This window comes from Hylobates moloch, unplaced genomic scaffold, assembly GCF_009828535.3.
Source record: "Hylobates moloch isolate HMO894 unplaced genomic scaffold, HMol_V3 SCAFFOLD_5, whole genome shotgun sequence".
Lineage (NCBI taxonomy): Eukaryota > Metazoa > Chordata > Mammalia > Primates > Hylobatidae > Hylobates > Hylobates moloch.
Genome location: NW_026652280.1, coordinates 9,966,566 through 9,987,358, shown reverse-complemented (window position 1 = coordinate 9,987,358; position 20,793 = coordinate 9,966,566). Strand labels below are relative to the sequence as shown.

The 20,793-nt window shown below is 40.6% G+C and overlaps 1 protein-coding gene across 2 annotated transcripts in view; it reads right to left on the bottom strand.

Moving 5' to 3' along the window:
- Window positions 1–20,793, bottom strand: part of CD226 (CD226 molecule) — a 114,559-nt gene that overhangs the window by 28,926 nt on the left and 64,840 nt on the right. For both annotated transcript variants that reach the window (XM_058439752.1, XM_058439753.1), the window contains exon 4: window positions 3,041–3,385. In XM_058439752.1, the coding sequence (XP_058295735.1) occupies window positions 3,041–3,385 (345 nt within the window). The remainder of the gene's footprint in view (window positions 1–3,040; window positions 3,386–20,793) is intronic.

Sequence of the window (20,793 nt, the reverse complement as noted above, 5' to 3'; positions counted from 1 at the left end):
AAGTCAGTCTGGAACTATTTCATTCTACATTTCAGGTCATAAGTGCAAAGGACAAGAGAAACATTTATTTTCATTCAGCAAAGAAAGTCAATGGTAAATTTGAGTTCAGTTCTTGCTTCTGCCATTTTCTCCTCTGTTCGAAACCAATCAAGGCCTGGATACTTGACCTGCTGGTTGGCAGGGGTCCTCTGTTGAGTGACCTGGTACTTGTCCGAAGATGAATGTAGGCAGGTAGGAGTCAGGGGAAGAGCCCCGCTCTGTGTGTGTGTCCGTGAGTGTCTGCGTGTGCGCGTGTGTGTGTGCGTGTATGGATATGAGAGTCCTAAAAATCTCTCTTTTAGATCCAATACTATGTGCTATAAAAGAAGTCGTTGAGAACTAACAAAAGTATGTACAGTAATTTATAAAATCTGCCACAATCACCTTTCCCTTGACAGTTGAAATAAATTAAATCTGTCCCACATCTTATATCTGTCTCTCTGCTTTAATCTCCACATTGATTTTTGACCAAAGAGCCTCAAGACGTGAAATAATCAAATTGCACCAGAGAAAACACAAATGATCTGTTTGCTTTGCATCTAAGTTTTTATATTCAATCTTTCACTTATAAAAATTGAAAAAAGGAATTAAACAGAAACAGAGTCAATGGCTGCCATCTTCTGTCAATGATAACTTTTTACTAATGGATACAAGGTCCAGTTGACATTCTTTCAATCTGTCAACTGAATGTCAAAAAGCCATTTGCAACTGTTCAAAACACATGGACACTAACAATACTGACCATTACATTTAGTCATCTTCATTTCATTGGCAGATTTTGACACTGTTTATAATTTACATACAAAGAAATAGTTTTTTTACAAGAAACTTAGTCATCTTTGGACAGATGAATGACTTTTTATTAATTAGTAAGAGTTAAATAACCCTATCTCCTAAAAATCTGTTACCTTCATTTTCTCTATAATTTAAGATGTTTACAATTACTTTTTCAGCATATAATGGTCAAAATCTTATATGTGTTTGAAAATGACTCTTTATGACACTTTTCTGAATAGAACATTTTTTTTCTTGCCTTGGTCTCTAATCTGTTTTCACTGTTTCTTTTTCCTGACCAGTTTCAAAAATTACTTCCATAAGGCAAGGGATTTTTAGGTAAGAAATACTTTTTGTCTGTGTCTGAAGGAACAGAGTCAACATTTAAAATGAGAAGTCTCTGCTAATTTTTCTTCCCCCAAATATTTCACCAACCACTCATCATTTCCATTAAATTCTAAGTCCAATGTATGTCTCACCACAGTTCCTAGAGGAACAAGGGAGGCTTGATGTGGTCTAAGGTGATTGTGTATGAAGAGATGCTATCCCCTGAAAATGCTCTCCTTATTATACACAGAGCTATAGTGGAGGCTTCTGTCTATACAAAACCTTTTCTTCTTCATTTTCAACACAGGAAGAAATATCAGTTTGCAATATGAGCAGAGTCTATAAAGAGACAGCCGAAGCCTAGCAAGCGTTGGCTCTACAAGTCTAACATCAAAGGTAAATTCGCTGGCTGAAAGCATGTGGAAGGGAGGAGGGAAGGAAGAAAAGAAAAGGGAAGGGAACGGAGTGAAAGAAGGAAGGAAAGATGGAAGAGAGTGAGGGAGAAAGGGAGGGAGGGAGAGAACTGTAATACAGGCCTCTACACAGACTTCTATATGGACCTCTATATTTGTACTTCTGTAAATGAAAAAAAAATCACTTTTTCTCACAATCATACAAAGTGGATCTAGGTTTTGTGGGGGCTGGAATCTTACACAATTTAGTGTAAGATTGTGACAAAAGAGACAACTGCCTAATACACAAATAGTGCAGTGCTTTGGAAGGGGCTTGCTCAGGTGGGAGGAAGGAAGGAAAGAAGGAAGGAAGGAAGGAAGGAAGGAAGGAAGGAAGGAAGGAAGGAAGGAGAGGGGAGGGGGGGGGGGGGGAGGGGGGGGGGAGGGGGGGAGGGGAGGGACGAAGGAAAGGAAGAAGGGAGAACAAAGTGAAAGGTAAAAATAAATTATTTTCTCTTCCATGTCCTGACAGTGAGGAAGCTGGCCCAGAGGCAGAGCTGGGAGAGCCTGGGATGGCCTTCCCCCCTCTCAACTGTAATACAGGCCTCTACACAGACCTCTATATGGGCCTCTCTATATTAGCACTTCTGTAAATGAAAGAAATTACTTTTTCTCATACTTATGCAAAGTGGATCTAGGTTTTGCAGGTCCTGAAACACAATGAAAGCCTTCATTGTGACAAAAAAAGACAAATGCCTAATACACAAACAGTGTAGTGCCTTGGAGGAGGCCTGCTCAGGTGGAAGCCCCAAAGGCCAATTTCACCAGCACAAAGATTATATTCAGTAATTGTCACCAAATATCTAAGTCAGTGGTTCTTATAGTGTGTTTGGGGGGCCCTGAGGATCCCTGTGTCCCTTTTGGGGATCTGCAAGGTCAAACCTATTTTCCTAGTAATAGTAAGACACAACATCAGTCTGTTTCTGCATCCACATCTGAAAAAGACTGAGAGAAAAAAGGCTCCTGTCTGGCAAACTGGCAACCGCATTCTCGAAACACCTGCTGAATTGCACTCAACGCAGCCCTGATTCAGACATATCAACCTAGCACTGTCTTGTATTGCTGGGGTACATGGGGATTCTAACACCTTATCACCACCATCAAAACTGTTCACGTAATTGGGAAGATAGGAGTTCTACAGCTGAAACCTGAAGGCTGGTAATACCATATGTTTTTCAGCCCTTTACCGATTTCTTTTTAAGTTTCAGGATGGTGGCAGATAAGAAAATTGGAAAGATTTTTATCGTGGTATCTGTGATTGATGGATTCACAAGATAAAGAAACCCTAAATACTAGAATAATGGCCAACTCACCTAAATTCAACCATTTAAAAAAATGCTGAATATGCGCATTAAATGAACATGTTTACCATAAACAAAAACAGAGACCAGCCCACAGGGCTGGCTTTTTCCATGTTTGACACCGGAAGATGTCTGGTGCTCACTCACCCTCGGCTATGGTCAGTCTCATCACGAAGGTTTCGTTTTCTCCTGCGCTGGCCTGCAAGTGGCAGCGGTAAAGCCCCGAGTCTGAGGCTGTGACATTGGGGATGACGATGACGCTCCACCTCCCGTGGCTGCAGTTGCTCACTATTTGTCTAGGGAACTTGGAGGTGAAATTTCTGCCATGGACCAAGTTGCAGTAAGTTAAGAGGTCGATGTGATGGGGCTGGATCTTTTCCCACCTCACTTCCTGCACAGGCCACGTCATCTGAGGCTGACAGGTGAGTGTGATATTCTTTCCAGGTTCCGAGACAATGTGGCTATTTGATGGCACAGCTGCCTCAAAACTATCTGAAAAGAAGAAGTAAATGATTAGATCCAGGTTGTCAAATTTTGGGACACCCAACTGGAAGATACCTAATCATAAAAATGATTGGTGATGTTACCTAACACAGTTCTTCCATTGTGAATAATCTCTTTATACTACTTTTTTTTTTTTTTTTTTTTTTTTTGAGATGGAGTCTTGCTCTGTCGCCCAGGCTGGACTGCAGTGGCGCAATCTCAGCTCAATGCAATCTCCACCTCCCAGGTTCACGCCATTCTCCTGCCTCAGCCTCCCAAGTAGCTGGGACTACAGGCACCCACCACCACACCTGGCTAATTTTTTGTATTTTTAGTAGAGATGGGGTTTCACCGTGTTAGCCAGGATGGTCTCGATCTCCTGACCTTGTGATCCGCCCACCTCAGCCTCCCAAAGTGCTGGGATTACAGGCATGAGCCACCGTGCCCAGCCGTGAATGACCTCTTTATGCCACATTCTTGTAAGAGAAAGGGTTTTGTTTTGTTTTGTTTAAGTCTAGGAGATAAATAGAAAAGAGGATATGATTGTTCACACATAGTTCCGTCAGTGTTATTTGGTTAACCATGTAGTGAGAAACATAGCCAAAACCCCTGGTGCTTTTCTTGGTATCATATCAAGAGGCTGAATTGTACAAAGAGACTGTTAGGCAATAATGCTGGGCTGGTGTCTCTGACACTGACCTACAGTATCAAATGTTCAGGTTATAATGATTCTGGCTAAGATCCTGACAGGTATGAAAAAGATACCAAATCATTCTCACTGAATACACACATGATCTCATTCTTCAGATATACAGGGTTGTCTTACACATGGGTAGAGTAGGGCCCCACATGTGGTATCAATTCTTGATACCATGAAAGTCCACCAGTATTCTCCCACCTTCCTGACACCATTTCTGGAATTCCTAGCGTAAAGTACTCAGTAATTGTCACCAAATATCTAAGTCCGTGGTCCTTAGAGTGTGTTTGGGGGCCGTTGGCATCTCTGTGTCCCTTTAGGGGATATGCAAGGTCAAATCTAGTTTCCTAGTGATATGAAGATGAAATTCCCCCTCTTCACTCCAGTTCTCTCACAGGTATACAGTAGATATTTCCAGAGGCTCTGCCAGCTAGCGGTGGGTGTGCTTGAAAATTCTTGTGTTTTAAATTTTGCTCAATATTAATTTCTAATACAGTAAACATGACAGATATAGCCTACATAAACAAACACACCCTGGGGGCCTTCAGTAATTTTTAAAAGAGCGTAAAGGGGTCTTGAGACCAAAAGGTTTGGGAACCTGATCTAAAGAATAAACTGTAGTAATTATTTCTCAAAATTAAGATAACAGAGCAAGGTAACAAGTGGATCCATTTATTAGTGATGAACACCTTCTTTCATCTGATAGCATCACTAATGCCAACAATTTCCTGACCTGCTGTTTCAGTAGAATGAGGCCTGGGCAGTAATGATGTCACAACACTCTCTGGCACTAAGGGAGAAATGCAAAAAGTGGGAAGTCATCTGTCACTTCAACTATGTGACAGTTTCACTCAGGGCTGGCCCAGGAGCCATCGTCTTGGCATACAAACAAAAGAAAAAAGAAATAGAGAAAGAGAGAAAGGAAGGAGGGAAGGAGTAAAAGAGAAGAGAGAAAAAGAAAAAAGGAGGAAGAAAAAAGAAGGAAAGGAGACAGAGAAACAAAAAAGAGATGTCACATTTCAAAAGAGAGAATGAAAGCAAGTCTAAAGTGCAATAAGAGTTGCCATCTATTGAACTAGAATATTATGTCTACGATAGTTTCAGCCGCACCAAAAACTAGCTTCTCATCTTTAGCATGTGGTTCCATGTGTCAAAATGTTGTAAAAAGAAAACCACAGCACTCCAGTTTTCTCCTCTGTACGACTATTTACCAAAGGTAGCACTTTACCCACATAACACGCACCCGGAAAACATTTCGTCTCTAAGTAATATAGCAACACAAGAAAAGGCGAAGAAAGAAAAGGAAAGGAAGAAAATTCATTAAAAAAGGGAAAAAAGGAAATAAAAGCTTAAAAGAAACAAAAGGAAATTTAAAATAAAAATTAAAACAGGGAAAGGAAGACGTGAAAAAAGAAGGAAATGCGTGACAACATAAAATCAGATGCTAGCACACCATGTGGAGAAATGAAAGAAAACAGAAATGAAAGAAAGGAGAAATAGACTTTCATGTGAGCCCTTCCGGTTCCTGGGAAGTAAGAGGCAGTCTGGATGCGTGTCCTCAGTGCTCACACGCACAACTGTTTTGTGTTTTTCTTCTTCTTCTCTCTGGATGCTGCCCCGTCCAATCTCAGGAGCTTCCTTTGTCCGCCTTTCTAACCAAAACCATGCTCTCAGGCCCCCATGAACCTGCTGACTTGGGTAGAAACAGGGGTCTTCTCATAGCCATGTCTGCATTTTCACAAAGGACAATGCAGGAAGCAATGGGGAAAATCCTGGAGGGGATGCAGCTGTCTTTGGGGAGCAAAGTGCAGGGAGGTTACAGCAGAGGCCCCATGTGAGGACCTAGACCTGCCTCTCAATAGATTCAGCCTAGAGCTGAAAGAAGCGGTTCCCAACCCTAGAGCCAGGTGCTTCAGAAGCTCAGAGTAGCCCCTGATTCACTTTTCCTGACAAACAGAGTAACTGGTTGGTGTTAGATGAAAATCAAGACCTATTATGAGGTCAGCCAAACCTGCCTTGCCTCAGATATTGCTTGTGGCTTCTCAGACCACAGGCTCCTCCTGCACAACTCAGTGAAAGGCAGCTCAAAATGACCTGAAAAGAACTGCCAGGAAGAGCCCACACAAGCAAGAGAACCCTGGGATCCTGATGAACTTGGAACTGGAAAGTGGATTCACGTGAAACAGAGACCAAAATGTCATAGTTAATTGGGAAGAAAAAAGATTGATTTCAATAAAACAAATACAAATAATGAAAACCAGTTTATACTTATATATAGCTATGTATTAATACTTAGAATAAACATTGAATACACTGTGTTGTTTTCCCATGATTTTTATTGCAGGATATCATGATGAAATATTCTCTATTTTGTATGTGGCTTCTCTGGCTTGACCACAAATCATCCTTGGAAATTATTTCAGTGCTTCATCACTTTTCCAACCACTGCTCATGCCCTGGGTACTCCAAACATTGCTGGGTACATCTTCACATCATGCCACTGCCTCCGCCCACCAGCACCTCCCTGGCTACTGACCTGTCCTCCTCACCATCCTCACAGGTCAACAGCTCTGCATGCAGTTTGAGCAGCTCTGCAAAATCCCTCACCAACTTCACAAAACCCTGAGTCTTTTTACTGTCAGCTTCGTAAACCCAAGCCCTTGTATAGCTAGACCATTTTACACTACTCTGTGCTTAGCACCTAGAACCATGCTTGGCATAAAGTAGAGAAGTCAATCAATATTTTTTGGATAAAAAATTTGCCAACCTAAAGAATGGGAGGAAATATTTGCAAACTAAGCATCTGACAAAGGTCTAATATCCAGCATCTATAAGGAATTTAAACAAATTTACAAGAGGAAAACAATCCCATTAAAAAGTGGGTAAAGGACATGAACAGATACTTCTCAAAAAAAGACATATACGTGGCCAACAAGCATATGACCAAAAGCTTAATATCACTCATCATTAGAGAAAGGCAAACCAAAACCACAATGAGACACCATCTCGCACCAGTCAGAATGGCTATTCCTAAAAAGGCAAAACATTACAGATGCTGGTGAGGTTGCAGAGAAAAGGAAACACTTATACACTGTTGGTGGGAGTGTAAATTATTTCCACCATTGTGGAAAGCAGTATGGTAATTCCTCACAGAGATAAAAGCAGAACTACCATTTGAGCAATCCCATTCCTGGGCATATACCCAGAGGAATATAAATCATCCCACTATAAAGACACATATGTACATGAATGTTCACTGCAGCACTAATCACAATAGCAAAGACATCAAATCAACCTAAACGTCCATCAATGACAGATGGGATAAAGAAAATGTGTTACATATTCCTCGTGGAATACTATGCAGCCATAAAAAAGAATGAGATCATATCTTTTGTGGGAACATGGATGCAGCTGGAGGCTATCATCCTCAGCAAACTAATGCAGGAATTGAAAACCAAATACCACATGTTCTCACTTTTAAATGGAGCTAAATGATAAGAACTTATGAACATAAAGAAGGAAACAACAGACACTGGGGTCTACTTAAGAGTGGAGGGTGGGAGGAGGGAGAGAAGCAGAAAAGGTAACTATTAGGTACTGAGCTTAATACCTGGGTGATGAAATAATATATACAATGAACCCCTGTAACACGTATTTACGTATGCAACAAACCTTCACATGTACCCACAAACCTAAAAGTTTTTTAAAAATTTTTCTAATAAAATAAAACTGTATTTTTGACTTTAAACACTTGAAAAAATTAATTTGCAATTCACTTTGCACTCAATGTGCATGTATTTTTATTGATTTTGGGGGAGATTTACATCTATAATAACCTAATACTAAGAAATACATTTAAAATAGTATTAGTCATGCCTAAACGAATTGATAGCTCTAGGCAACAATCATCAGTGTCTGCAAATTCACAAATGCCATTTATGTTTCCACAGTACCACCTTGGAAGTCATAGCCTTTTCAAAATAATCAAACTTGATGCTAATCAAGCCTCCAAATTTACAAATTTACAAATCTAACCACCAATTTACAGAACTACAAAGAGCAGAGAAACATATTAAATGCCACCATGGGAAAGCAACCCATGGGAATATGAAAAACTCAAGGTGACAACAACAACAAAAATGAAAGGTGGAGAGGAATAAACCTACAGGTTAAAGAGGGGTATCACACAGTAACAATGTGCGGAACTTGAAAAGGAAAAATTCATAGAACTGGAGAAATGCAAAGTAGACATTTAATAATTTTAAGAAATTATTGCTGTTTTGTGAGGGGTGAAGGTAATGATGGTATCATGTTTATGTTAAAAAGAAAACTCATCTTTTGAGATTCAGGCTAAAATATTTATAGATGAGAAGACTTAACAGCTGGAATTTGCTTCAAATTAATCAAGGGAAAGAGAGAGTGTGAGAAATAGAGAACAATAACACTGACCCAAACTTGATAGTCGTCGAAGCTATGTAGTGGTCACATGGGAACTGATTATACTATTCTTTCTTTTTTTGTATATGTTTGAAACTTCCATTAAAAAAGCTTTAAAAGTATTTGTTTGTGGCTGGGTGTGGTGGCTCACACCTGTAATCCCAGCACTTTGGGAGGCCGAGGCGGGCAGATCACGAGGTCAGGAGATCGAGACCATCCTGGCTAACATGGTGAAACCCCATCTGTACTAAAAATACAAAAAATTAGCTGGGCGTGGTGGTGGGCACCTGTAGTCCCAGCTACTCGGGAGGCTGAGGCAGGAGAATGGCGTGAACCTGGGAGGCGGAGCTTGCAGTGAGCTGAGATCACGCCACTGCACTCTAGCCTGGGCGACAGAGCAAGACTCCATCTCAAAGAAAAAAAGTATTTGTTTGTACAAGATTTGAGAAGCAAGAGAACGAACCTAAATTGGAGTCCCTGCTTGTGAAAGGTACTTCACACACCCAATCTCTAATCCTAACAATAACATCCAATCAGTATTAATGTGCCTGTTTCACAGTTGAAAAATAATATATACTGAAGTAGCTTTCCCAAAGAGCTGAGCTGGCAAAGAACAGAATCAGAAACACAACAAACTAATTTGGTTTTAAAGCTCATACATTTTTCATGCCAGAACACCACGAACGCTAAACTCTCCTGTATCTTTAACCTCCAATTCTAAATGGACTCTTCTCTCTCACCTCTAAACAGAATCTTTCTCCCACTCCTGAAAACCCACTTTGGACCTTCTGGTGCCATCCAGTCCTTGTTTCTTCTTCCCTATTCATTCACAATTCCGGGAGTGGGTTCCCATCCTGCTCAGCCTCATCCTTTCCCATGTGTGCTTCGACACAATCAAGCATCCATTTCTATCCTTCTACCAAGACTGCAAATGTCATCAGTGTTCTTGACCTGAATGCTGGATGTCCAGCCCTCCTAGAAATACTCCACCCCTTGGCTTCTGTGACATTGCACTTGCCTGCCTCCCCTCTCTCCTTTCTGACCTCCCTCTGCTATCTCCTTCATGCTTTCTCTTCTTCTGCTTGTCCTTAAAAAAAATGTGTGTTGTGCCCCCAGGAGTCCACTGCCCTTCCCTGTCTACTCACCATCGCTGAGTGAGCCTATCTACTCTCCTTGTTCAACCACCTCTTAGGTGCAGACCAAGTGCAAATCAATAGCGCCTGCCCAGTCAGACCTCTCCCCAGGGTTTCTAAAGCACGAGACAGTAACTTGTTCTTATGGTGCTTCAAATAGACTAAAAATTAAACAGCCCAGCATTGCCCTAAGCCATCTGCAGGAGCACTACTATTACACTAGCTAATTAGAAATGATGATAGTAGTAGCTCCGGTAGCTTCACGTATTCCCAACTGTGCCTAGACTATGAATATGCTCAATTAAGAACTTTTCTACAAACTCTTACTAGTCACCCAAATAAATGCAAAATGAAATGTTGACTGCATGATGACTAAGGAGTTCTCCTAAAGTGCCTGAGATTAAGCTCTCAAAAATAAGCAAGCAAAAGAAATAGAAACACAAATTCCCAGTTACAAGCAAGCAACAAAGTCCAGAAAGTGGAAAAATGGCACTTTTGAAGCTCATAGGGCATGCAGTGTGGGAGGACGTACTGAGGACAGAAGGAGAAACACAGACACAAAAGGCAGAATTTCCCAAGAATGCCTTTGCCTCCCTCATAGTTCTGGCTGTGACAGCAAAAAGTGAAAAAGACAGTCGTGGTGGACACTAAACTGAGCTGTCAGGCAGCTTCAGGCAGAATAGAAACAGAAGCCTCTTACCTAGAACACATCAGCATTCCCAGAAAGACAATGCAAGCTCCTGCCTACACTGCAGACTCCCTGTGTGCATTCATTTCAAACATAGACAGCAATGACAGTATTGGATGGCATTTCTCTAAAAAGCTGCAATGTTCCCAGATGGCCAAGTTTGGGGATGTTATAGGTGGAATTGTGTCCCCCAAAATTCCTATGGTGAAGTGCTAGCCTCCAGTACTTCACAACCTGAACTGATTTGGAAATAGGGCTGTTGCAGATACAATTAGTTAACATGAAGTCATCCTGGAATAAGGTGGCCCCTAATCCACTATGACCGTGTCCTTATAAAAAGGGGAAATTCTGACACAGGCATGAATACAAGCAGAACACCATGTGAAGATGAATGCAGAGACTGGGTTGATGCTTCCACAGGCCAAGGAAGGCCAAAGATTGCCAGAAACTGCCAGAAGCTAGGCGAGACCTCTCCTTGCAACCCCCAGAGGGAACCAACCCTGCTGACACCTTCACTTCGGACTTCAAACTGCAAGACAACACATTTCTGTTAAGTCACCCAGCTTTTGGTATCGTGGGCCAGCAGCTCTAGGACACTAATAGGGAGTAAGGACCATCAGGACAACATCTTGGGTACAGTCTGGGCCTCGCCAGCACCCATCAGAAGCAGCAAGTCCACCCTGTTGAGGGAATCTGCCGTCTTCGTAACACTGCTTCCCACGCGTTGCCATTTTCTGTCTTTCATCTAAAGTGCAGATAAAAGGTAAAGGACCAAACAAGATAAAAAATAAGCTAAAAGACTGCTTAACTGAAAGGCACAGATAAAGTGGGAGGAACGAGTTACAATAAAGAGAGAAAAACACAACCCGACAAAGCCATCATGAAGGAAAGCCAGGCAAGGCCATTTGTTGAAATAAAAAAAATGAAGGGACTAGATTCAGGCTGCATGTCCTGCATGGCAAATCAGGATTCAGCCCAGGAAATCCATACTAAGGGATGATTTGCAGTATGTCCAAAGAGCGAGTCCCCTGTCTAAGCACTGAACAGCAAAGGACTTGCAATGAAGGCCCTGGCAGTTTTGTGATTCAAATTACCCAGGAGTCAAAGCAACTGCTGAGGCCACCCGCCTCCCCAGCTTCAGAGCCCAGGCTGCCTCCAGGGGCAGCTTCATGGAGCTCCAGAATCTTGAGATTGGCTACCTGAAAGGTAACCATGGGTCCCCTTGGGGTAATGTTTGTTTAGGTTCTAATTGTTAAAAAAAATAACTTCAATCTCTCCATTATGGTACAACAAGAATGATGCTTTTTATTATAGTCAGTATCATAAGGTTTGCTGAATCACATGGAAAAGTCAAACTTTTGAGCCATTCTGCAGTTTCTCTCAACCAAAAAAATTACTGACTAATGGGATATGAGAATTTTAAATATAGATAGTACATCTCTGAGGTCTCATAAAACCAAAAAAATAAAAAATAAAATGCCCAAGAGCATTGGTCTGTTTTCCACTAAAATGTTACCAATTGGCCCTCCAGGTTAGACAATTTAATGTAGACTTTCTGCATGGCAGGTTTTTAACAGAAAAAGATATCAAGAGATTAACACCATCTCTAATGATTCCCTACTAGAGAATAGATTGTTAGTGATGGTCCCTGGAGACTACATTAAGCATTTTGTCCCATATACTTAAAAATATTTTCAGTATATTTTAAAAGTAAAATAATAAGCCTCGAATGAGTACTTACTAAAGTGCCAGCATTAAATGCATTACCTAAGCTAGCGCATTTAGTCCCCACAGATAAGTCACCCAGCTGTGAACGGCAGGACATTCTCACCTAGGCAGGGTGTCTAGGGAGCCAGTCTCAAACCAGCCCTGAGAAGGGACTCCAGTGACAGCCAGTGTTCTTTTCTACCCTGCAGCGGGGCAGAATCTCAGAGGCAACATCAGCTCCAAGGACGCCTCTGCTCCTAGATAGCTTCTTTTCTGAGGCCTTAACTCTTATAATTAGAAATCAATTTCTGTACTTGTCATTGTTAAAAAGCATATACAATTTTCAATTCCTGGCAGGCACCAACACATTAGTGTGAAATTGTCCATTAGATTGTTTTCCAAGTACAAAGCAAGGAAGATGTTTCCCACAGGAGAGTGGCCAGCAATAGACCTGCTGTGGCAAAGGAGAGAGAGAAGAGCCCAGAACTAGCCTTGTCCCTGCCAAGGTGAGTGCACCGTGGGGCAGAGGGCAGAGAAGGAGAGTGAGCGGAAGTGCGGGATTGGTGGGAGACTCATGCAGAAAGATGGACTGCAAACCAGAGGCAATGAAATTTTACCTCCTTTATTTTTCCTTCCTTTATTCCTTCAACATTCATTCCTTCATCCACAAGGATTACTGGGTGTAAATAAAACACAGACTGGGTTAATGGAGAGACACACAAGCAGATAATTGCCATAAAAAGACGATAAGTCTTCCAAAGAACAAAGTGATAAAAGCACAAACAGAGCCTGTAGAAATTCCCCATTGAGGCCCTGATGGCATCTGCAGAGACCCAAAGAGACGGAGCTGTGAGTTTCAGAAGCAGCTATTGCCCGACTGTGCTCACCAAGGTCTGTGAAAGATTCTCTCACCAAACACAAGGGTATTTGCCAGAAGAAAATCTATTTAGGACTCCAAACTTAAGCTGTTCGATTGCATAAGCTTGATGCCTTTAGAGCATCTACTCCAGGTTCAGTTTCCTTCCTCTTCTCATATTTTCTGACCATGTCACTATTTTAGTATCTACTTCATTACATTTCTTTGGTATTTCCAGACGGCTTTGTGGAGAACAAATAAGTAGCATTTGAGATGCATGACATATGAAAAATGACTAAGAACCAATTGATATAATGTTAGAAATGGGAAACCAAGAAACAGTCCATGCACACCCTCACAATGTACTCCTCACATACTATATATGCCTAGATGTGATGTGACCTCCATTGAAAAAAAAGATGTAATAAAATTAAGTTAATCATAAAACTAAGTTTAAAACACACTGCTCAGAAAATCAGAGGTTCACCATTGCTAACAGTGTGATTCCTATCCAATTAAAATTGCTCTGCAAATTGGAAGATAATTTCTGCAAATTTCTGCAGGCAAAAGACATGACCTATGAAATAGAAGCCATTTTCTGTAGGGAAAGGGGAACGCAAGGTCCTCTGGTCTTGCTCAGCGCTGCAAAAATCTCCAGTCAGGAATAGCACCAGGACTTAAAGAAAAGCAAGCTAAAAATTCACCCTTATAGCTTTCTCCTGAAAATGTGAATAGGAGCCCTATTTGGCCTAGCAAAATACTTCATGCTGTAACTGGCCGCAGGCATAGGTGAGGATTTCTTGGAGGACTTCGAGTTTCAGACAATATTCATGTTCGTTGTAAGGGAAAATGGCAAATGACGAATGGGAAGAACTGAAAGATGAGATCCTTGCTTGGGTTTCGCTAAGCAATAAGTTCCAAACACCCTGCAATGCAGGGAACTCCATAAAAGTGGAGCAGGAGCCGGGCTTGACTCAGACAGTGAACAGATGCTCTCAAGCTCCACGGACACCCCCCGGGACATTTCTGCCTTCTTGAAGCACCCCAGCTTCTGTGCTCTCTTCTCCTCTAACAGCCAGCACCTGCCCCTCTAGGTTGGAGCACTGCCGAGGGCGGCTGGAGCCTGCCTGAGAATGCACACACTGATCAGCGGACCCTGATCCAGTGACTGACCCCGGTAGAGTTTGCTTTTCCTGACCAGGCAGCTTCCCTAGACTTCACTGGATCCTGTGCCCTTGCTGGATCTCTCCTTCCCTTTCCAATCCAGATCCCCTGATGGGTTTCCCTGCGAACACTTCCTAATGGGTCCTTTTCACATTTATCCTCTTCTCAGGGACTCCTTCCGGTGAATGTACTCTAAGGCAAGCAGAATTGTAGAACTTTACTAAACTGTACTTGGAGCCTAGAATCTAAATTTCCATCAGTGTGCCTGGAGCCAGATTCCTAAATGTATTTTTTTTTTTTTTTTTTCAGATGGAGTCCCTCTCTGTTGCCCAGGCTGGAGTGCAGTGATGCAATCTCGACTCGGCACCTCCTGGATTCAAGCAATTTTCCTGCTTCAGTCTCCCAAGTAGCTGGGATTACAGTCAAGCACCACCATGCCCAGCTAAATTTTTTTGTATTTTTAGTAGAGATGGGGTTTTGCCATGTTGGCCAGGCTGGTCTTGAACTCCTGATCTCAAGTGGTCTGCCCACCTCGGCCCTCCCAAAGTGCTGGGATTACAGGTGTCAGCCACCACGCCCGGCCCTTAAATGTCTTCTTGGTAACATGGCCGGAGTCAATGAAATCTCTCTCATAGAAGCAGAGGGTAGGATGGTGCTTACAGTGGCCGGGGATTGGGAGAATGAGGAGATAACGGTTAAGAGGGTACAAAACCTCAGTCAGACAGAAGACATAGGATTCTTCCTTTTTTGAGCTCCGTCACACAGCTTGATGCATATAAATAATAGAGTATTGCCCATTTCAAAATTTCTAGAGAGTGAATTTCAAATATTCTCATCACAAAAAAGTTAAGTATTTGAGAGGATGGATACGTGAACTAGCTTGATTTAATTATTACACATTATATTTATAAGTTATAACCTCCGTTTGTACCCTATAAATTGATAGAATTATAAATTGTCAATTTACAATTTAAAAATTAATAACAAAACAAAACCGACTCTGTCTTTGACTCTGTTTGGCTCTATCACTCTCTCAAGTCCCGGCTTGACCTAGCTCTCTCCCGGGACTTACCCACAGTAATCTCTCAGCCACTGAATCCTACGGCTCTCTCTTTCCACACTTTTGTGTAATTGGATATAACAAACTACTGCACTTGCAAAATATAAACTGTCGTGTTTTCTATTTCTGTGGCTATGTCTTGCTTTTCTCAATTATGCCAAGCTCCTTGGAGGCAAAAATAATTTCTAAAATATTTATTTGTTTCTTGTTACTCCACCATGTTTCAAAAGCTTGCCAGGTAATTAATTGTAGGGTGAACTGTACTCCTTCTAATCTCAAGCTTATATAATAGCTTGTACATATTGGATGATTAATAAATACTTGAGAATTCATTTACTACGTCTGCAGGAGGTAAGCACAATCTCAAAGAAATCTGCACAACAGCAAGAATGACTATTAACCCAAAGATGATGAACAGGGTTCTTAAACAGAATGAAAATTTGAGACATGGTTATTAGAGGCTTCCCTATGTTTTTTCAACTGGACTATTAAAATAGTTGTCAAAATGCACTCTAATTGTAGCCCCTTTTCCCTCCAATTCATATTGCATCAAAGGCTATATAACTAACATATAAATCTTATCAGGCTACAGCTGTACTTTAAAAAGTTCAGATGTTTCCTGTTCCTACTACAGGACAAAGCACATGTTCTTTAGCAAAATCCTGTATGATTTTATTCTTGCCTTTGTCTCCAGTCTCATCTCCTACTAGAATCTGCCATATACTCCAGTTTCCCCAAGAACATTATTCATCTTTATGATCTTGCATCAGCTATCTCTTCTCCTGGAATGCCTTCATATAATCATTCCACTTCATTCCAAGAAAACTGCTATTTATCCCACAAAATTTATCCCGTTATGCCACTTATCCTGTGATATCACTTATTCTGTGACATCATCTACTTTAAGGAAATATTTTCTTGCTCATTTCAAAATGGGCTAACTACTCCCTCCTCTGTTTTACCTCTATGTTCTATTGTGTTGTTTTTTATTTGTTGTCGTTTACTTCCTGCCCTAAGAAACTATCCACTCCTTAAAAACATTGTACCTTCAATATGTCTAATCTTAGCAAAATGCCAGGCACATTAGGTTGCCCAATAATTCTGGGGGGACTAAATGGACGAGAAAACATCTCCAAAGATGATGTGTTGTAAATTTAGTGAATGATACCAGGAACTCAGAGCAATATTTTCCAGTCCAGGCCCTACATGAGTTTGGGTCTCCATTCCCACATTTGCCAAATGGAAACTCACACAGGAGCTTTCCCTCCTGGCGCCACACACCCCCGGAGCATCAGCCAGCACTGCAAATTGATGGTTTTAATACCTTCTCTCCAAAGAGTTCCAGGTGCTTTTCAAACCACAGAAAGATCAACAGTATTTCTCACAACCCCCTGAGGTAGAAGAGGCTGAAATTATTTAGTTCAAACCATAATGAAGTTAAAATGAAAAATATAACAATATTAAAAAACCAGTGTGAGTACAGCTATTAGCAGGGATAGTTGTAATCATCGGATCGATTCAGAAAAGCAAGTAGCCCAGAAAAAACTAACAGCAAGAGGGAAACAAGAGTGTCCATGGTATTTATTTTGGATTTGCAATGAAATTTGGGAGTTAAAGGAGATAATAACACATGTATTCAGCATTTAATTTGTGTTCTTTATACGTCAGAGGAAATATCTGTAAATTAATCCTAGGCAACAATGATTCTTTAAAGCATTATATATGTGAAGATGACTACCAAGCATTAGTTGAAAAAGAGAATATTGGGAAGAATCTAAATGTCCAGAAACTTAACAAGGTGAAGCAAATTATGAAAAGTAAAGACCAGTCTATCAGTATTGGAAATGCTTATGATATAATGTACAGAAAAAATTATCAATGACATGTATGTATGCTTTGCTAACAGTCAAAACATGTGTGTGCTCTGAATGAGAGTTGAACAGGAAATGGGAAGAGGAAACAGAAGAGCAGCAGCCTGAACTTTTTTCATTTATTACTTTTATGCATTTTAAAATTCCTGTAAATGTTGATTTGATACTCTTGGTGCACTGTGTTAGTAGTTTTCTAAAGAAGGAGGCAGCCCTGTGAGGATGGGTACACCTTGGAGACTTGAGTCCAAAGACTAGAACACAGAAAGGAAAAATAGGAACTTCACTTCACAGTGGAAAAACGTGGCAAACACACCTTAACCACATGATGGAGACCAACATCTTAGTGACGCTGTGTGGATATGAGGTACCCCTTGATATGATGTGATGAGAAGGGGTTCGTGACTATGGTATTCCTTCCAAAATTCCATATTCCCAGTCTAACCATGAGTGAAACATCAGACAAACCCTAATTGGGAGATGCTCTGAAGGATACTGGGCTAGTATTCCTCAGGCCTCACAGGGTCGTGAAAAGCAAGGAGAGACAGAAACTGTCACAGATCAGAGGAAACTGGGGAGAAGTGGCAACTCAATGCAATGTGGTGGCCTGGTGGAGGAGATCCTGGAAAGGAAAGAGGACAAAACATAAACACTTTGGATCCAAATAAAGTCTAGAGCTGAGTTAATGGTATTATACTAGTTTCAGTTTCTTTGGTTTAACAAACATACCACAATAATGTGAGATGTTAACAATGGGGGAGACTGGATAAGGGGTATATGGAAACTATCTGTACTAGTTTTCCCACTTTTCTGTAAATCTAAAAATATTCTAAAATTTAAAGATTATTAGAAGGGTAAGAGGGCCAGATTTGGGAGTCTATAAAAGAAAAGAAAGACAAGACAGATGGTAGAGCAGAAGGAATGTTTTTGCAACACCATCTTGAGTGGTACAAGGCAACTGAGTAAACACCATGAGGCGTTGGGACTACACTGCAGTCGGTTAGGAAAGAGGAATAATAATGAGTTCTCATGGGTGGAACCAAGGCCATGAGTAGCAAACTGGGTGTTGGTGAAGTGAGTTAGCTCAACATACTGGTGCACAAGAAACAATGTTAATTGAAATGGTCCAACATTTTGCTAGCTAAAAAGTATAAATTTCTCTGTCTTCCTTGAGATAGGTCCATGTTGGCCCATGTGAGTTAATCTTATTTTTTAAAGTGAGTAATATCAAAAAATTCAGAGAAGGCTTCAGTGGAACAGGTTTGGGGTGCTGGAGATTGCCACAGAGCCCCATCTTTCCCTTGAGGAAGGGTAATAGAGTGGATTAGCAAAAAGCAACTGAACACCGGCATCCTTTCTCCAAATGCTGACATTTATCCAACTAGAATATTGAGCTATTAAAAGTCTATTAGCCTAGCAAGCCCTAGGAACTGCCTTCATCATTTTTGGAAGTTGGGACCAAAACAAATTGAAAATAAACCCTAAATAGATACTGCTACAAACCACATATGAAGAGTGACCTTAAAGTCCATGTTCACAGAGTGGGCACAACTGATGTGGCCAGGCACTCGACTTCACCCATCCCTGCAGGTCGGCAATCCTCACACACACGGGAACACTAACACTCATATAAGTTTGGAAAATTACCCAATTCACTCAAAATGAGGCCAGAATTCTCAACTGTAATCCAAAGCAACTCTCTTTTCACCACACTGATCTGCCTCATATATTACTTTTTCATGTATTTTCTAATCACTTGATTAAAATAAAGAGGTAAATACTTTAGTGTACATTTTTAACTGTGATTTTTATTCTTTTCTCAAAATAAAATAGAATATGCTCACTTTACGTGTGTGTGTGTGTGTATGTGTGTGTGTGTATTACTAATGAGTATACGGAACTAAGAGTCTTTGCCCACAAAAATATATCTCTTAATCATATTTCTTGGCTGTGGACTTAACATTTTGTTCAACTGAATATAGTAAATTCTTCATTTTCTTGTATCTATTCAAAGTGTTTCTTTTTTTATTATATTTTAGGTTCTAGGGTACATGTGCACAATGTGCAGGTTACATATGTATGGTTCTGGGAAAACTGGCTAGCCATATGCAGAAAGCTGAAACTTTCCTTACACCTTATACAAAAATTAATTCAAGATGGATTAAAGACTTAAATGTTAGACCTAAAACCATAAAAACCCTAGAAGAAAACCTAGGCAATACCATTCAGGACATAGGCATGGGCAAGGACTTCATGTCTAAAACACCAAAAGCAATGGCAACGAAAGTCAAAGTGTTTCTTTCATTTCTTCATTTAAACATAAAATGCTTGAGCCTTCTTATGGGAAGAAATCTGTGAAAACCCAGGAGACACCAAAATCAGCAATGTTGTCATAAAGTGAGTGGCTATTTTTAAAATGATGCCCGTTCTATGTTTTTGTTTGTTCGCTTATATCCACATATCTTTTCCTTCCTGAGTTCTGAGAAAGGGTATACAAAGCTCTGTAAATTTTGAGACTGAGATGTCTAGACTACAAAATTCTTTAAATTTTTGGACACAAAATTCCTCTCTACTGAGGGCTAGAACAAATGTCACCTCTGATTTGCTCAGGGATTTGGCTATATTTCATGATCTTTATTAAGAAAGACGATAATAATCTAGTCTTTAGGTATAATAATAATAATAATAGCTATAGTTTGAGGACTTATTATCTGCTGTGACTATACTCAATGCTTTGCATATGCAGTACTATTTCATTTTCACATTTACAATTCAGTGAAGTATGGATTATTGTATCCTTTTATAGATGATGAAATTCAGCATAAAAGAGAAGAATCAGTCTTTGGATCTAATCACTTGTAACAAATGGGATCTGTTTCTCTCTCTCTCCTCAGCTTTAGGAGAGGAACAACACAGCACAACCAGGAGCTAGCAGATAAAGAGCTTTTAGGGAACTCATTGCGACAAACGGTTTGTCTTACTGGTTTCTTATAACTAGAATAAGGTACTCCCAGATCTAAATGACACTCTGCTTATTATGAATAGGGACAATAGAAAAGATCACTTCTGATGGGCAGATTCCTCTAGCACCAGCACCAGATGGTGGGATAAACGGGCTCTGGGATGCGCCATCATACCTGCCAGCCCAGCAACCACAGCCATCTTCCCTGTCTCCACCCCCTCACCTTTCCCAATAGCAGTGGAGAAGAGAGACAGACATCACAAGAATACCAAGGATATCATAGAAAGAAAAATGAACGTGGAAACATTTTAGAAAATAGATCGCCAGAGCTCTGAAAACCAAAAAAGTCCTTTATTGAAGAGAGAAATGTGCCTAAAGGATTTGTTATTATCACAGACCACAGATCAAAGATGGGATTATTTAAGCTTTTTATTTCTCAGAGTGAGAAGACGACAGGTCTGGTCATAATTAGAAAACAAAATAAACTTATTTTCTAAAGGTGCTTTTTTCTAAATGAAAAACTGCCTAAAGCAACTCTAGAACTTTATTAATCTATGTTTATGCATTATGTGTGAATATGATTTTTAAAAAATAGATCATCTTAGAGCAAACTCAGTAAACATATGCCATACTCTTAGAGTAACAACCTTTGCAAATTACCATTTAAATTACAAGCGTGGGGTAAGTTGGTGCTTAGAGTAGTTGGGAAGGAGGCAGGAGAAGTGTCTGCAGGATGGACCTCATGAGCAGGCAGGAGTTCACTGTGGGTAGAGAACTCTTTTTGCAGGGCTCAAATGTCCTAGTGAAATGCTAAGCCTGCACGTTATGGAGCAAGAGACCAGCCC